Source organism: Tachyglossus aculeatus, chromosome 19 (genome assembly GCF_015852505.1).
Source record: "Tachyglossus aculeatus isolate mTacAcu1 chromosome 19, mTacAcu1.pri, whole genome shotgun sequence".
Lineage (NCBI taxonomy): Eukaryota > Metazoa > Chordata > Mammalia > Monotremata > Tachyglossidae > Tachyglossus > Tachyglossus aculeatus.
In genome coordinates, this window is record NC_052084.1 from 13,929,750 (window position 1) to 13,947,293 (window position 17,544).

The 17,544-nt window shown below is 42.5% G+C and overlaps 1 protein-coding gene across 1 annotated transcript in view; it reads left to right on the plus strand.

Moving 5' to 3' along the window:
* KCNH1 (potassium voltage-gated channel subfamily H member 1) overlaps window positions 1–17,544 on the plus strand; it is a 225,150-nt gene that overhangs the window by 131,783 nt on the left and 75,823 nt on the right. Inside the window, exon 10 of the mRNA XM_038761125.1 lies at window positions 1,252–1,448. Within this exon, the coding sequence (XP_038617053.1) occupies window positions 1,252–1,448 (197 nt within the window). The remainder of the gene's footprint in view (window positions 1–1,251; window positions 1,449–17,544) is intronic.

The window sequence follows — 17,544 nt, forward strand, 5'->3', positions numbered from 1 at the left end:
CAGAAAGCATATGTTGATTAATATACAATAGTAAACACTTCACTGGAGAAGCAGCGTGGCTCAGTGGAAAGAGCATGGGCTTTGGAGCCAGAGGTCATGGGTTCGAACCCCGGCTCCACCACGTGTCTGCTGTGTGACCTTGGGCAAGTCACTTAACTTCTCGGAGCCTCAGTTCCCTCATCTGTAAAATGGGGATGATAACTGTGAGCCCCATGTGGGACAACCTGATCACCTTGTATCTCCCCCAGCGCTTAGAACAGTGCCTGGCACATAGTAAGCGCTTAACAAATGCCATCATTATTATTATTTATTATTATTAAACAGTGAGAGAACAGACTTAAGGAATGAATATGGTGAATGATTTAATCTGGAGAAGGGAAATACTTGAGTGCTGCCGTGGTTGGTGAGAAGACCTTTGCTGGGAAAATTGAGGATTTAGTCAGGAAATTCTCTCCAGGAAGAGGTTATTTTTAAGGGGGGACTTGAAAGAAGAGAGGGACATGGTTTGATTAATCTAGTGTGGTAGAGGAACAGCTGTAATATGTAGTTGGCGGTCAAGTGAGCAGTCATCAAGTGATCCTCCAAGCATCCTTTGGGTTACAGAATACCAGGCTGGCTGAGCCTTTGGTCTGAACCAGAATATATTTGTGTTAACCAACCCAAAGTAACTGTGGTTCAACCTGGTCCCTCTTCTCCTTCTCTTGTAGCTTCACCATTTACCAGGGAGATAACTTGCTCATCTGTGATATAGCCATGCTGCTATGGGAATGGCATTCTCTTCTCTATACGTGTGCCTCTCCCATGATGTGCATGCCTTCCTCACTAGGATGCATCAGCTCCTGATGAGTGGAGGTATTCCCTTCCCCTCACCCTAAGTTCACCACACCAGCAATTGAGCTTGGTAAATGAAACACTCACCAGTTTTGCTGTTTGACTCTGCTGCCCCAAAGGAATATTTATCTTAGTTCACTGGGAAGGATTCCACCACCTTCCCTAATAACCTGTTCTAAAGTTTGACAGTTCTCACAGACAATAATTTTAACTTTTTTCTGCTACATTTACCAAAGAACATTGTTTAATAAGTCCTGCTGTCTTTAAAAGGAAAAATATTTTGTGTACAAATCATGTTTTTAATCATGCTTATGATGTACATGTATATATTGGCTTGAAATTTTTAGACAAACAAAAAGCCCACTCTAGTAACTACAACTTTTGAACAGTTTCTTATTGACATCTTCTGCCTTTATTTAGGTAAAGGAGATGTCTTTGGAGATGTATTTTGGAAAGAAACCACTCTTGCCCAGTCCTGTGCTAATGTGAGGGCTTTGACATACTGCGACCTGCATGTGATTAAGAGAGATGCCTTGCAGAAAGTCCTGGAGTTCTACACGGCCTTTTCTCACTCATTCTCCAGAAACCTAATTCTCACTTACAACTTACGGAAAAGGGTAAGTGATTTATTCTTGTTCTTATTTTCATGGGTACAGTCCCTTGGAGTTTGTGTCATCTACTCTAGAACATGCCTTCTGTCTTTCAAAGGTGGGGATTTGGGCTGTTCACGAATTTTGTTTGTCCTCCGATTTATGAGTATTAAGCTGAAAGTAAAGAAAAAACTAAGTAGCGTATGTTGATTTTGGTGGTTATCTTTGGGGATATGGTGGCCCTGATTTGTGTTTCTTATAGTGACTATTAAAGTATTTTCATCTTCTGTGCTATCATTTTGGAAGAAAACTTTAAGTATGGAGTTCTTAGTTGATCTTTAAAATGGTGAAAAATTGAACACCCTCGGATTTTATAATGCAGACTTGGTTAGCTTATTGCTTGTTCTGTTTCAAGGGCAAACTGAATAATATAAAGTGGTTTTAGCTATTTTAGACTTGTAATGCCATTAGGAGATGGGTAATGCAATTTGAAAGATTAGGAAATGATTAAAACAGGTATGAAGGGAATGAGATTTGATTTTTTTCGAGAAATTCTTTGAACATCAGCAAACTCATGCTTTTGAAAGCGATTAACAATACATGAACTGGACTACTTTTCATCTGAGATAATTTCCTAGAATCCCAAATAAATCATACGAATTGCTCCATTGATCTTCACGAGGATTTATCTGTTTGTCTTGTATATATTTGATTTTCTTCTTTGGTTCCTTCTGTGTTTCATAGTTTACCTTCTTTATGAAATGAATCCAAAGTAATTCTGGGATAGTAAGTGGAAAGGATGTTAAAGTAAAAGGGATCATTTCCATTGCTGTTTTAAGGTTGTAGTGCAGGCATTCCTCCTTAAATAAGCTTTTCTTATAGCCCAGTGGCTATAAAAAAAAATGGCTGTGTTATCCATTGTTTCAGTGGGAATTAAGGTTTTAGGAGAAGATGGTTCGGAAATAATTGAAATAGGACACGGCTTTTGCTGCACTGGATGAAACTTAAGAAGTCTGTGGGAAGCATACAGGTTTGCTTCCATTTCTTGCACTTTCTATGACCCCTTATTTGAAGTTCCTTTGCATCCCAAGTATTCACTCTGATGGGTTACAGTGGCTCGTTTTGGGCAGGGAATGAGTCTGTTATATTTTACTCGACAAAGCACTTAGTATGGTGCTTTGCAGACAGTAAGCACTCAATAAATACGATTGAGTTGCAGAGTGATTCACTGTGTAATGCTGAAGAGCAGTGTGGCCAGGCAATCTTGTGATTCTAATTGAAGCAATCTTTGAAAAGAATTTCTGTGCAGAGGCTGCATCGTGTTAGAGCCAGTTCATGCTGTGTTATAGTAACTATGTTTTCCTATCCTTTGGCCAGGAAGCACAATTGGTGTAATAACGATGTACAGACACCATTATAACAGGCCTTCTAACCTCCTAGCGTTTAACAGGCCATGTCTCCATGATAGCACAGGGGACATTGTTGTGAAAAAAGAATCTAATTTTCCTTTATCAAAGTCCAAAGGTCAGGTACTTAAGGATTGATTGAAAGATGCAACTTGGCCTAGTGGAAAGAGAACAGGACTGGGAGCCAGGAGACCTGGGTTCTAATCCTGCCTCTGCCATTTGCCTGCTGTGCCTCAGTTTCCTCATCTACAAAATGGGGGTTAAATATCCGTCTCCCCCCCCGATGTGGGACAGGGACTGTTTCTGACCAGATTGTCTTGTATCTACCCCAGTGCTTAGGATAGTGGTTGGTGCATAGTAAGTACGTAGGAAGTTGGAATTGAGGGGCCAAGAGCTGCTAATGCCTGAATTTCCTGTCTGGTCATATTCCTGTCCCTAACCTTAATTCTTACCCTTTCATAATCCTCACATGACTGAAAATCCATCTTGCCGCTTCCTCTGTGTCAATTTTAAAATTTGGGGTATTAATAGCTGACAGTATCACCCTAGACTTTGGATATTTTAATGAAAATCATTGAAATTCCCAGCTTGTGAGACCCATCCAGATTTGTCTGGTAGCTTTTAACTAAGCTCTCTCCATCTTCTTTGTCGCTGTGGACACTTCACGGGGCACTGGCAGAAGGAGTATTGTCAGGCAGGCCTGCCCAGCCGAGGAGGGGGATGACCCAAATTGGTCCTTTTTTGGGGTATGAATTACCTGGATAATAGTCTCACGCCTGTCTTGGAGAACACTTTCCTTCCAATTATTGAGAGGTAATTGGAGTTTAATTAGTTGCTATAAGAGGCAAAGTGATGCTGATTGAGGGGAAAACAGAATCAGGCTTGATTTGGTTTTATATCTTTCTTTCTTCTTTGAAAACAAGTTGATTGCAATCAGGACAGAAACCTTCAGCCACATAGAAAAATAGACATTTTGTGTCATTCATGGAAGGGGCAGTTATTCTGTAGGCACCACAGATTGGCTTCTTCTGAGCCTTTTTTTTTCCTATTATTGTTTCTAATAGTTTTGTGAAAGAAAGGATGACAGGCTTGGAGAGTGGCCCAATCTCAATATCCGTGAGGTATTTATATCAGGAGGTGGATTCACTTGACAACGTGTTCCGTGTTTACCCTGTACTCTTTCCACTGTTGGAAAATAAGAATTGGCCGGGTCACTCTGGCCCTTTGAGCTTCTCATTTAGGGCCCGACTGAGAATTCATTCACCGTTCATATGTTTCAGGAGATGAGAGTATTATCTACTAGAATTATTCCTGGCAAAGCAAAGTGTATTAGCCCCCAGACTCCCGGCAGCCTAGTGCTGCCTTCATGGGTATAGTGAATTATTCGTAATATGCCAGTGGCTTCTCTAACATTTGGGCAAGTAATCTGTCAGGTCTATAGAAAGTGCCACATTCCCTGTTTTGGGGAAATAATCTGATTCATGTAACACTTTTTGAAAAAAAATACATAATAGGCCTGTCCATGTGCAGGAGGTTGCAAACAAACAGACAAAAAAATCTTCCAGACTGTGAATATAGGGAAATGCTGTTATAAATACGTTCCCCCCTCCATAGAGTGCAGTTAGCTCAGTTTTTGTTCCGTTTTAGAGGTTCAGTATAATGACTTTCCACCTGGAATAGATGAGGAAACTGGGATTGTCGTGGCCTGTTTTGGCATAAATGTTCAATGATGCAGGTGTGACTTCCCAAGTCCATTCGTAGGACTCCAGGTTGGCCACAGAATGCAGATGGAGAGACAAGGGGAGGCTGGTTTTCACCAGGGGCTGAAGGAGGCCTCTGATGGTCTCCTTCATCCAAAGGAGGCAGTTGAGGCAGGTAGCCTGGACAACTCATGAATAAAACTGAGGTGAGTGTCCTAATCAATCTCAGCAGGGCCTGTAAGAAGGACTCCAAACATGCCAGCCTGCCCTTGGTTATTAATTCAGCCTCTGAGGAAAATAGGCTTTAGAAAATCCGAAAATCAGTGAGTTAGTCATGTGAATGATTTCTATTTCCAGGGTAATGCCCTGATGCTGTTGATGACTCAAGCACTCCACCGTCTCCCTGCCCCATTAGGTAACTGACCACACTGCACCTCAACTCCCGCTGTGCTCTTTACATCGGCAAGCCAATGCCACTTCTTGTGCTCTGCACGTAACACCCACTCCTGTCAGCAATGGCACTTACCATCTCCCTACCTTGGTTTCTTTTACCATTCCTTTTTGCCAAACCACCTCCTAGTGATCCTTCAGAAATCTGCTTAGAGACTCACCTACTCTCTGAAAAACCTTCCCAGACTGAACCTGCCTGGCCCACTTCAGGTCAGTGCCTAGGATAGTGCCCTATCATTATCATCATCATCATCAATCGTATTTATTGAGTGCTTACTATGTGCAGAGCACTGTACTAAGCACTTGGGAAATACAAATTGGCAACATATAGAGACAGTCCCTACCCAACAGTGGGCTCACAGTCTAACTTGCCCTATCTTGTTTTGGGGCTCAATCAGTTGATGCCGATGTCCACACAAACCATACCGGTCACTCGAACACTTCCTTAACACCCAAGTATCTATTTGGGCAGCTGGAGAAAGTTACGCATTTGTGTAATTAATGTTTTTAATGCATGTAATTCTATTTGTGGCTCTAGTTGCTCTTACTCCTTCTAACAGATAGGAAGCCCCTTGGAGGTTAGAAACAATGTCTTCTTCTATTTCTTTGCCCAGTGCAGGGCACACACAGGAGACACTTGATTAGTGTTTATTTTATTTTGTTAGTATGTTTGGTTTTGTCTCCCCCTTTTAGACTGTGAGCCCACTGTTGGGTAGGGACTGTCTCTATATGTTGCCAATTTGTGCTTCCCAAGCGCTTAGTACAGTGCTCTGCACACAGTAAGCACTCAATAAATACGATTGATGAGGAGGAGGAGGAGGAGGATGTGAGGCAGAGTACCCTTTTAGACCATCTTGAGGAGAGGGTATGGTCTACCCAAAAAGACTTCAACCGCCAACAGTCTTCTTTAGGATGATTCTTCCTGAATTGCTTGTTCTCCCATCTGTAGGATTAGCAGGATATTTATTGATAAGCCATTCTTTCTGGTTCAGAGTCAATTTTGCCAACCCTATCATTCTTTGAGTAATGGAGAGTCCCTGAAAATTCTGTGGTGTAGGTTGCCAGACCCTCACATCCACACTTATCCTAAATAGAGTGTTTTTCCATCTCCTGATAGGACTTGTTACTCTGCACCACCCAGCCTCTTTCACCAGTTTCACCAGCTGAGTGATCTAGTTAACCACTGCTAAGTTTGGCCTGCCCTCAGGGGCACTGGTCTATTTGTCCAGTGGGCCGGAGAGTGTGTGTTTTTCTGAGATGTTGAGGGTGACACAGTGTCTACATTTCTCCATCCCCCATTAAGAAATGCATCAGAAACATCTCCGATCGGCAGATAGCCTGGCTCCGAAGCTATGCCCAGTGGCCTTTCCTGCCGCTTGCTTCTGTGGATGGATGCAGTGGACTGCTTCAAATTGGGCTTCAGCCTAGACCAAAGGTTTTCCTTCTACCTGTAATTTGCCTTTTGGCTCCGATTACATTTCATCCATCTTCCCCTCAGGAATTACTTTCTGTTGTGTGAGCTTTCTGGGGCCAGGGGTTGAATCCAAGAGTCCAGAGTTTCTTTCATGAATTTTGAACACTGAGGGAGCGGCAGCATAATTAAACCCTGTTTCTCAGTTGAATAAATACCTCATTAATCATAGTCGGTTAATTTGCTAATTGGCATTTAGGTGTTTGTTAGGGTAGCTTTTGTTCCCTCTATTTTTAGCAGATATTATCCTTGTGTGTGCCTCTCGTAGAGTTTGCTTTTATGAAATTGGTCTGGGAACAGGGAGTATTGTCTGAGTTTCTGGATTTATTGTCTGAGTTTACAACTTGTACTTCCCAAGAGCTTAGTACAGTGCTCTGCACACAGTAAGCGCTCAATAAATACGATTGATTGATTGATTGATTGGATCCTACTCAAGCTGTCAGGAATAGAGACGTTGAGATACAGAGCATGTTGCTTTCCAAAGCAGAAAGCTGGGAAGGCCTGTTACCCTAAAGTGAGCTGTCCTTAATCAATCAATCAATCGTATTTATTGAGCACTTACTATGTGCAGAGCACTGTACTAAGCGCTTGGGAAGTACAAATTGGCAACACATAGAGACAGTCCGTACCCAACAGTGGGCTCACAGTCTAAAAGGGGGAGACAGAGAACAGAACCAAACATACCAACAAAATTAAATAAATAGGATAGAAATGTACAAGTAAAATAAATAAATAAATAAATAGAGTAATAAATATGTACATAATAAATAAATAAATATGTAAATAAATAAAGCCTCCTTAGAGGCTTGAATACATCACTAGCCCTCCCTCTTATTCCAGACAGATTTCAGTTTGCAGGAGAGAGGATTAAAGCTCAGCAGATTTTAGAAGAGCTCAATTCACAGGCAGACTCATTCAGGATTTCCACCCACACACACACCCCCTCCCACAAAAAAACACTAACAAATTTATATATAAAGGCTTAGGGAGCTTAGGACAAAAGAAGGATTTTTGTTTTGTTTTTTTAAAGGAGACTGCCATGGAGAGAGAGATTCAGAAATGCCACTTCCCTTTAGAGATGACTGTTTCTACTGTTAAAAGCTTGTCTTTCCTATCCTCTCTCTCTCGAGCCAAACTGGCAGAGTGATAGCCACAGCAGTGTTAAAATATCATTCTGAGCTAACCACCTGCTCAAGATCAGCTCAGAACGAGGATGTGACATGCTCCAGCATTGCCATAGAGCACAATGACTGCAAGTCCCCTTTAGTCCAAGAATTGCAGGAGGAAATAAGGAACAGCTCAAGCTAAGCCCACTTGCCCCCAGCTGTCCTCCCAGCAGATCCAAAGGCAGATTCCGATGATGGATCTCCCGAGTTCTTTTCCCACAAGAAGACTTATCTCGTCATTTGTAGGCCAGACCTATTCCCCTTGCCAGCCATATCATGATGTGTGATCTTGGCTACGTGGGAACTGGGTAGCAATATTTTCCAAGTTTCTGAATTTGGGAAAGAGGCTAGAAAACTTCCCTGACATCCGTAATGTGGTGGAAGAAACTCTTTGTAGCCACAAACCACACAGGCATGAAATCTCGCTGTTCGTATCATCTTTGAACGTATATGGAACAGAGAAGCAGGATGGTGTAGCGGATAGAGCCCGGGCCTGTGAGCCAGAAGGTCATGGGTTCTAATCCTGGTTCTGCCACTTATCTGTTCTGTGATCTTGGGCAAATCACTTCACTTCTCTGTGCCTCCGTTACCTTATCTGTAAAATGGGGATTGAGACTGTGAGCCCCACGTGGGACAAGGGCAGTACTGGGTCCAACCCCATTTGCTCATATCCAGCGCTTAGTAGAGTGCCTGACACATAGTAAGTGCTTAACAACTACCATCATTATTATATATGGTCCTTATGTGCAAGCACATGGCATATACCGATATAATGTATACATACATGCAAGTATGTAATACATTACACATACAAATAAAGTCATTATTGGGAAGAGTTGTGGCAGAGGGAAGGGTTATGAGTTGTTCTGGCAGGTTAGAGATTGGTGACTCCCAGAGGGCTTCCGTAGATTCCAATTAAGTTCTGTTTCGCAGAAGAGTTCCCCAGAAAAGAGAAGAGATGATCCTTGTGCTCAAATAGCATATATTCTGCAATTAGGGGAGACAGGGCAGGAAAATATAAAAGTAGTAACTTACAACCTAAACATTTTCTTAGATGTAATATATCAAGTTTTATGCAACAGTTGATTTTTAGGATTGAACTAACTGCAAGTGAACCAGTGACTAGCTCTGTTCTCCTTTTCCTTGAGTCCTCGTCCTTCACTTTGTCTTGTGCTCTAGTACCTATTCATTCATGAATATTCCCTCCTTAAGATATATCATTCTGCCAATTCCCTCTTTATTATAAATACTGACATCTTATATTTTGACATTAACATTTACTTCAAAGGCTTCAAGTAGTTTCAATAAGTCTTTTAGGGGATCTTTTGATTCTCATTGTTTGCCTTAAAGTGTCATGTCCTTTCATTATCTCCTCCTCTCTCTGGCATTGTATGGCACATTTTCATTCTTCTTCCAATCAATTGTAATTTAAACCTATTTGTTCTTACATATGTTTAATTCTTCTGATAGTAGTAGTTATAAATGTCTTCCTATTCTTCAGCAGACCTATCCATTTTCTTTTTTAATCTCATGGTCCAGTGAGACTGGGGTCACATCCCACAAACAACACCCATATCCTCCCCCTCTTTTCCATTGGAAACCTAACTTTATCATACTTCAGTAATTCAGGCAAACTGTGAGAGTAGCTGTCAAACCACAGGCTGGGAATGTCTGTAACTGTTTTGTTGTCATCCTGCCAGTATTAAATGTTTATTCACTCTCTCATACATGCACATTGGAAAGCACCATTTCCAAATTTCATGTAAATCTGGTAATGACTTTCCTTCCTTGCTTACCATCCCTATTTCACGGGTGCAATTGGCTAATTTGATAATGTCGATAAAAGTAATCACCTGAATCTTTCCTACTGCAAATAATGTCCTAACCAGTGCTTAGAACAGTGCTCTGCACATAGTAAGCGCTTAACAAATGCCATTAAAAAAACAAAAACAAAAAACCATTGTGAACCCATTTTCTACTAACATACTGATAGAGGGTCTCCTAGATTCAGGGTGATATGTAGGAAATCATGTTCCTTTCTGGCTATTTCTTTTTGATTCTTTTATTTCCTATTTCTTTGTCCTTCTTTACAAATTTGCAGTTGCTTTTTTTATTATCTGCTGTAAAATGCTTAGGTATGTGCCTGTCATTTTAGATCAATTGAAACTACTGCCGCTTTTTTTGGTTCTTTATTCCTCTTGCTGTAGCAAACTTATGCAGTAACAGATTTTTCCAAATGCAGGACATCTTTGAGGTTGATTTTTTTTCAGTGTAATGTCTTTTCCATTTTCTATTGTCGTGGTTTCTCCTTTGATCCACCTTCTTCTGATTATCTTCTGTCCATAACTTTGTCCATTGTTGTTTCCCGTCAATTGTATATGCAAGGAACGAGCTTCAGTAGCTTGCCATACTTTAATGGGTTTAATTAAATCCAGGCCACTCCCTCTAAAAGTTATTATAAATTCTCAATTTTCCTTCTATTCACAATTTTCTTTCATGGAGAAATCTTCAAGAGTTCCAAAATTGCACCTTTGACTTTAATTATTTAGCACCGTTAAACCTGTTATAAAGTTATAATCTGCTTGGTATTTTCCATTAAAATTATGTCTTTCCATCTTCTCTTTAGTCTTTAGCAAACAGAAAGCCTAAATCTTGGGATTGCCAGACTATAGTTAAAATTTTCAGTCACCAGTAGAATAAAGCAGCAAATGGATGAGAGGTTTTCTTCCTTTATTATATTTAGGCATATTCAACTATCAATAGGATTTACTGAGTGCCAACTGTGTGCAGTGCAGTGTACCAAATGCTAAGGAGAGTACAATGAAGGTGTGATCTCTGCCCTAAGGAAATTGTTAATCATCAGATTGTTAGGAATCTTATGTTTCGATTCTGTTGTGTTCTCCCAAGAACTTAGTAAAATGCTATGCCAATTTGACTCTTCTGTCTCCTTCAAGTCCCATATTCAGTCTGTCGCTAAATCCTGTTATTTTTTCCTCCACAATTTCCAGAATCTGTCCCTTCCTTTCCATCTAAAGGGCTGCCCACACTGGTCCAAGCACCTGTCATGTTGTGGCTTGAATGCTGCATCTGATCTCTCTGCCTCCAATCTCTCCCCTCTCCAATCCATACTTTGCTGCCCAGATCATTCCCATACTTCATGCTGCTGCCCGGATTATCTTTGTCCAGAAACTCTCTGGGCATATTACTCCCCTCCTCAAAAATCTCCAGTGGCTACCAATCAATCTGCACATCAGGCAGAAACTCCTCACCCTGGGCTTCAAGGCTGTCCATCCCCTCGCCCCCTCCTACCTCACCTCCCTTCTCTCCTTCTACAGCCCAGCCCGCACCCTCCGCTCCTCTGATGCTAATCTCCTCACTGTACCTCGTTCTCGCCTGTCCCGCCATCAACCCCCGGCCCACATCATCCCCCGGGCCTGGAATGCCCTCCCTCTGCCCATCCGCCAAGCTCGCTCTCTTCCTCCCTTCAAGGCTCTACTGAGAGCTCACCTCCTCCAGGAGGCCTTGCCAGACTGAGCCCCTTCCTTCCTCATCCCCCTCTCCATCCCCCCCCATCTTACCTCCTTCCCTTCCCCACAGCACCTGTATATATGTATATATGTTTGTACATATTTATTACTCTATTTATTTTTTTATTTATTTTACTTATACATATCTATTCTATTTATTTTATTTTGTTAGTATGTTTGGTTTTGTTCTCTGTCTCCCCCTTTTAGACTGTGAGCCCACTGCTGGGTAGGGACTGTCTCTATATGTTGCCAACTTGTACTTCCCAAGCGCTTAGTACAGTGCTCTGCACACAGTAAGCGCTCAATAAATACGATTGATGATGGTGATGATGATCATTTTTCGCATGCCTCCACACTCCTCAAAAGCCACTTATGGTTGCCCATTCCATTCCAAGCAGAAACCCCCGTACTAATCCACTCTCTCCTCCCAGCCCAGCTCACATGCTCTGTTCCTCTCTAGCCATTTTACTCACTCCTGCCCTTCTTTCAACTCTCCTGCTGCTGACCTCTTCTTCATGCCCTTCTCCCTGCCTTAACCCTCCCCTCTCTTCACACCTGGCAGACCGGAGCTCTCCCCAGTTTCAAAGCCCTTTTGAAATCCCATCTCTTCCAGGAGACCATCCCCAATTCATCTCTCGTTTCACCACCTTATAGTCTCACTATTGTATTTCTATACATCTGCATCACCTAAGCACTGGGGTACTCACACGCTTCCATAGCCCTTATATGCACAACTTTAAACTGGATTATTTCCTCATCTTTTTTTTATTTCAGTGTCTGTCTCCGCAGCTAGATTGTAAGCTCTTTATGACCGGGATCATTGTACTCTACCAAGCGCTTAGTAGAGTGCTCCCCTGAATAATAAATACTTTAGATTGAATGAATAAATACCACTGATTAATATTACAACTTGTAATTTCTCTATTCGATTTAGTTCACTTGATCTCAGGAACAAGTCAGACTCCATTGTAAATCATTTCCCACCCTGAGCAGTATTCCCCATAAAATTCAAACTATTAGGTTGCTTTAGCTAGTCCCCATTTTTCTGGAGATATATCGTCACTCATCTCTCCACAGCCTGTAATCAGTTCTCTCCTGGTACCATGTGGCGTTTCTTTATTGAGAAGCAAACTAGTCAGATTTTAGGAAACAAATGATTTATCAAATTTAACTATTTGCAAGTGAATCTGTGATTTCTGTTTTTCTCCTGCTTGTGCCCGGAGTGCCTTCCTTGTCCCCTGCTGCAGTATGTCCTAGGTCCTTTTATAATAGTCCCACATCAGAGAATGCTATCTAATCAACCAATGAGTCATTCAAACATTGGTATTAATTGAATGCTTACTGCGTACAGAACACTGTACTAAGCACTGGGGAAAGTACAGTACAACAGAGTAAGTAGGCACAATCATTGCCCACAAGGAGTTTACAGTCTACCTAGGGAGACAGATATTCAAATAGATTAGAGATAGAAGAGATAAGATAGTACAGATTATAGTACAGATTATCAACTGATCAACAGTATTTATTGAGCGCTTTGTGCAGAACACTGTGTTAAGTGCTGGGGAGAGTACATTACAGTAATTTAGAGTCAACTCTAAATTAAGTCCATTGCCTCCTCCATCATGGCCTCTCCACTCCCACTCCATTACCACTCCTTCCTCCTCCCCACCGCACCTCCTGGCTTCTTTTAGACTGTGAGCCCACCGTTGGGTAGGGACTATCTCTATATGTTGCCAACTTGTACTTCCCAAGCGCTTAGTACAGTGCTGTGCACACAGTAAGCGCTCAATAAATATGATTGATTGATTGATTGATTGATTCTCTGTTGCTGAATATCTTTAGACAGTTTCACTCCTTGTTAGCCCCTCTTCCCTAGCAGTGGGGGAAATAAAGGAGCAAGGAAACTCCAACTAACCTGTTATATGAATCCTTGCATGCAGTTCTGGAAAAGGTTTGGTGGATTGACGCATGAACCAAAATGAAAGTTTGGAATTTTCCCTGCCTCTCAAAGCCACAGATATTGGAGAATTGGATGTGCAAACAATCACGAGGTCTTGGGCTGTCCCAGCTTTAACCGTCAACTTGCAGCCAGAGGAGAATTAGTAAGTACTTACAAACCCAGCCAAAATCAAAATCTTGGCAGCACCACTCTGTCCTAACACGCCGTGTGATACATTAACAACATCTGCAAGTGGATTTCTCTTGCTTAGTATTGGAGAGTTTGGAAAATTCTCATTTGGCACGACAGCTCGCCCTGTGAATTTTTATCCTTTTGCAGTTAACAAGCTTAGTGGTTCAGATTTGTTTTCACAATACAATAGTTAGGTCTGTACTTCTGAGCCAGTCAAAGTCCCTATCCAGACAGGCAAAGTCAGTATTGAACATCCAGTGAGTGCAGAGCTCTGTGTGAGGTGCTGTGGACCAGGGACAAAGGAAGAATAAGATATGCGGTGCTTGGCAATGAGGAGCTGCCAATCTAATGAGGGAGACGTGGACACACCACATGCATACTTATTGCCACTACTGTGAAAACAAATGAGCTTCGGGTCTTACTGGTGATGGGATATGTCTAGTCTCTCCCTCCTATCGTAAACACAGATGTGCAAGTAGCCATAAACTACACATTACAGAATCATGCAGGAAAAAAAAAACCTCCTAAAATCACAAACATCAGAAACACGTTCACTGATTTGCAGATGGAAGGAAAAGGCCCAGGAGGAATTCTAGTGCTTGGATTCATGGAGTTAGAGAGTGTTAATTCATAAGGGAGGTGCTTTTTTAGAAGGGTTTTTGAAGGGGTATTTGAAAGTGTTAGGCCTGTAAGGCTTCAAATCTTTAGGTTCTGGATAGCCATGCACGTTTATTTTGAGATTATCCCACAACATTTTTATTTGGCTAACTTGGTTTGCGTTGGCCCTACCCAATACTAATCCTTCCCCTTCTGGTATGTCCCCTTCCTAGAGCCCCGCATGGACTCGGGTCAAAACCAGGCCCCATGTTGGGCCATTCTGAGAGCTGAGAATTCATTGAGCAGCATTCATTAGGCCCTGCTGAGAGCTCACCTCCTCCAGGAGGCCTTCCCAGACTGAGCCCCTTCTTTCCTCTCCCCCTCGTCCCCCTCTCCATCCCCCCGTCTTACCTCCTTCCCTTCCCCACAGCACCTGTATATATGTATATATGGTTGTACTTATTTATTACTCTATTTATTTATTTATTTATTTATTTTACTTGTACATTTCTATCCTACTTATTTTATTTTGTTGGTATGTTTGGTTCTGTTCTCTGTCTCACCCTTCTAGACTGTGAGCCCACTGTTGGGTAGGGACTGTCTCTATGTGATGCCAATTTGTACTTCCCAAGCGCTTAGTACAGTGCTCTGCACATAGTAAGCGCTCAATAAATACGATTGATTGATTGATTGATTCTGATTGGTGTGAGCCGGAAGGAGGCATGGACAAGGGAAAAGTAGGTCACTGTCATCTCCTTCACACAGATGGCACATTGGTCAGGCTTAGACGGGATGGGGATGTGGAAGTGGGCAGACAGTGAGGAGGTGTTGGAGCGGGTGGGGTTGGATCAGCCAGTCTGTGAGCTGCTTCCACCACGGCTCCCTAGAAAGAGGGGCTGGAGCAGTGCGGTGTAACACCAACAAACACTGCACCGAGCACCACCACCTTGCCCTCCTCCGTCATCATCATCATCATAGATCGTATTTATTGAGCGCTTACTATGTGCAGAGCACTGTACTAAGTGCTTGGGAAGTACAAATTGGCAACATATAGAGACAGTCCCTACCCAACAGTGGGCTCACAGTCTAAAAGGGGGAGACAGAGAACAAAACCAAACATACTAACAAAATAAAATAAATAGGATAGATATGTACAAGTAAAATAAATAAATAAATAGAGTAATAAATATGTACAACCATATATACATATATACAGGTGCTGTGGGGAAGGGAAGGAGGTAAGATGGGGGGGATGGAGAGGGGGACGAGGGGGAGAGGAAGGAAGGGGCTCAGTCTGGGAAGGCCTCCTGGAGGAGGTGAGCTCTCAGCAGGGCCTTAACAACAACTCCAACAACAACAACAACAACAACTCCTCCAACAACACTCTACTCCCAGAGGCCAGTCCACTTCCCCCAGCAATGCTCACACTCCTCAAATCCCCATCCTGTGGCTATGAGTTGGGATCGCATATTGTGCTCTTGTTCGTGGATAGTCTGAAAGGGGATAGCAGGCCCACAGCCAATAATTTTTAGGCCTGCCCACCTGCCAAAGGTCAGCAATTTTGCAGCTTTTCTCTTTGGTGGGAATAGGTCTCGAAATTTCTCTGGAGTGCATCTCACTTGCGTGGGGCTTGAAGAGAAGGGGCCATAATCCTACAGATAAATGAAATAAGCAACCTTCTCCCCACATCACCTAAACTTGTAGAGTGGAAGGTTCATGGAGGGAGAATTGCCTAGTGGTTTGAATCAGGAGACCTGGTTCTATCAAACAACTGCTGGACTTGAGGCAAATCTCTTAATCACTCTGAGCCTTAGTTCCTCCACCTGCAAAACTGTGAGTCATTCCCATTCCTTCCCACTCATATCCCATCAAGAAGACTCTGGGGATGAAATTCATTCATTCAATCGTATTTATTGAGCACTTACTGTGTGCAGAGCACTGTACTAAGTGCTTTGAAAGTTCAATTCGGCAACATGTAGAGACCAGTCCCTACCCAACAACGGGCTCACAGACTAGAAGGGGGAGACAGACAGCGAAACAAAACAAGTAGACAGGTGTCAATACCAGCAAAATAGATAGAATTATATACACAAATCACAGTCTTGAAAACACTTTGAGCTATTTGGACAGATAACAGTGATTGCTGCAAGGTGCTATATTAATCAGAGGATTATTATGGTTATTGTGGATAAATGGCCTCCCTCCCGAAATCTGATAGTTTCACAGAATTCGCTGTTTTTCTGAATTACTCTTCATTGTATGCTAAACCAGGCCTAAACATGAGAGCTGAAGGTCATTTCTAATTTGTGTTGAGATTGACAGAAGCAAATTGCCATTTTGAATATTCCTGACAGGGAACATTGCAAACCTTTTGTGCTAACTGCGTGGTATGGCGTTTGGATGACAAACAGAACTGGGGCTTTTCTTGATGACCATTTATCCTTCCTCCATCTTGTTACTGCCTTAAATGCCACAATCCCACCCTGGTTGCCCCTGACCCACCTCAAAATGAGGAGATATTTGTTAAGTGCTTCTTCTGTGTCAAATACCGTTCTACGTGCTGGGGTAGATAGAAGTTAATCAGGTTGGTTGCAGTCTCTGCCCTGTATAGGGCCCACAATATAAATAGGAGGGAAAACAAATATTTAATCCCCACTTTACAGTTGAGGAAACTGAGGCACAGAGCACTTAAGTGATTTGCCCAAGGTCACACAGCAAGCAGTTGGCAGGGCTGGAATTAGGACCCAGGTCCTCTGAGTGCCAAGCCTGTGCTCTGCCCACTAGTCCTTGCTGCTTCATTGAAATCCCATAAATCTGGGTGGCATTAGTGGCCTGAGACCCAGGAACTCTTTAGGTGCTGCTCAGTTGAATGGAAGGGGCAAGTAGACGGGGAGTGTTGGGTATGACAGGTGTGACAAGATCTCCCTTGGCCTGCAGCCCAGCTGTTAATTGCATATCTGGAAGGAGAAAGAGGCTCATCAGCTGGCTCTCCATTTGGTTTTGCTAGGAGAAAAGTCACCGCCAAGGTCACCACTTCATACTCCTGGTAACCTGTGTTTAAAGCCTTGATTCCTGGTGTCTGAACCAGGGCGGTAGCAATTTGAACAGTGCAATCAATCAATCAATCGTATTTATTGAGCGCTTACTGTGTGCAGAGCACTGTACTAAGCGCTTGGGAAGTCCAAGTTGGCAACATATAGAGACAGTCCCTACCCAACAGTGGGCTCACAGTCTAAAAGGGGGAGACAGAGAACAAAACCAAACATACTAACAAAATAAAATAAATAGAATAGATATGTACAGGTAAAATAAATAAATAGAGTAATAAATATGTACAAACATATATACATATATACAGGTGCTGTGGGGAAGGGAAGGAGGTAAGATGGGGGGATGGAGAATGATAACCTCTCCGGGCCAGGGTTAGCATCACATTCCTTGTCACTTCCCAAGGTCTTGGTACAATCCTCTGCAACGAGAGGGTGCTCAAGCTCAATAAATGAATCATTGATTGACTGATTTACTAATCAGAGAGCATAGGCAAATACAAATAAAGATTCATAAACAGTGAATTTCCATTTTCAGAGGAAATGGAGGATTTGGCCCCATGGGGTTGGGATATTCCTGGATTTGGGGACTGATCCCAGGGTCTTGGTTGCTTGCCTGTCCTCCCTT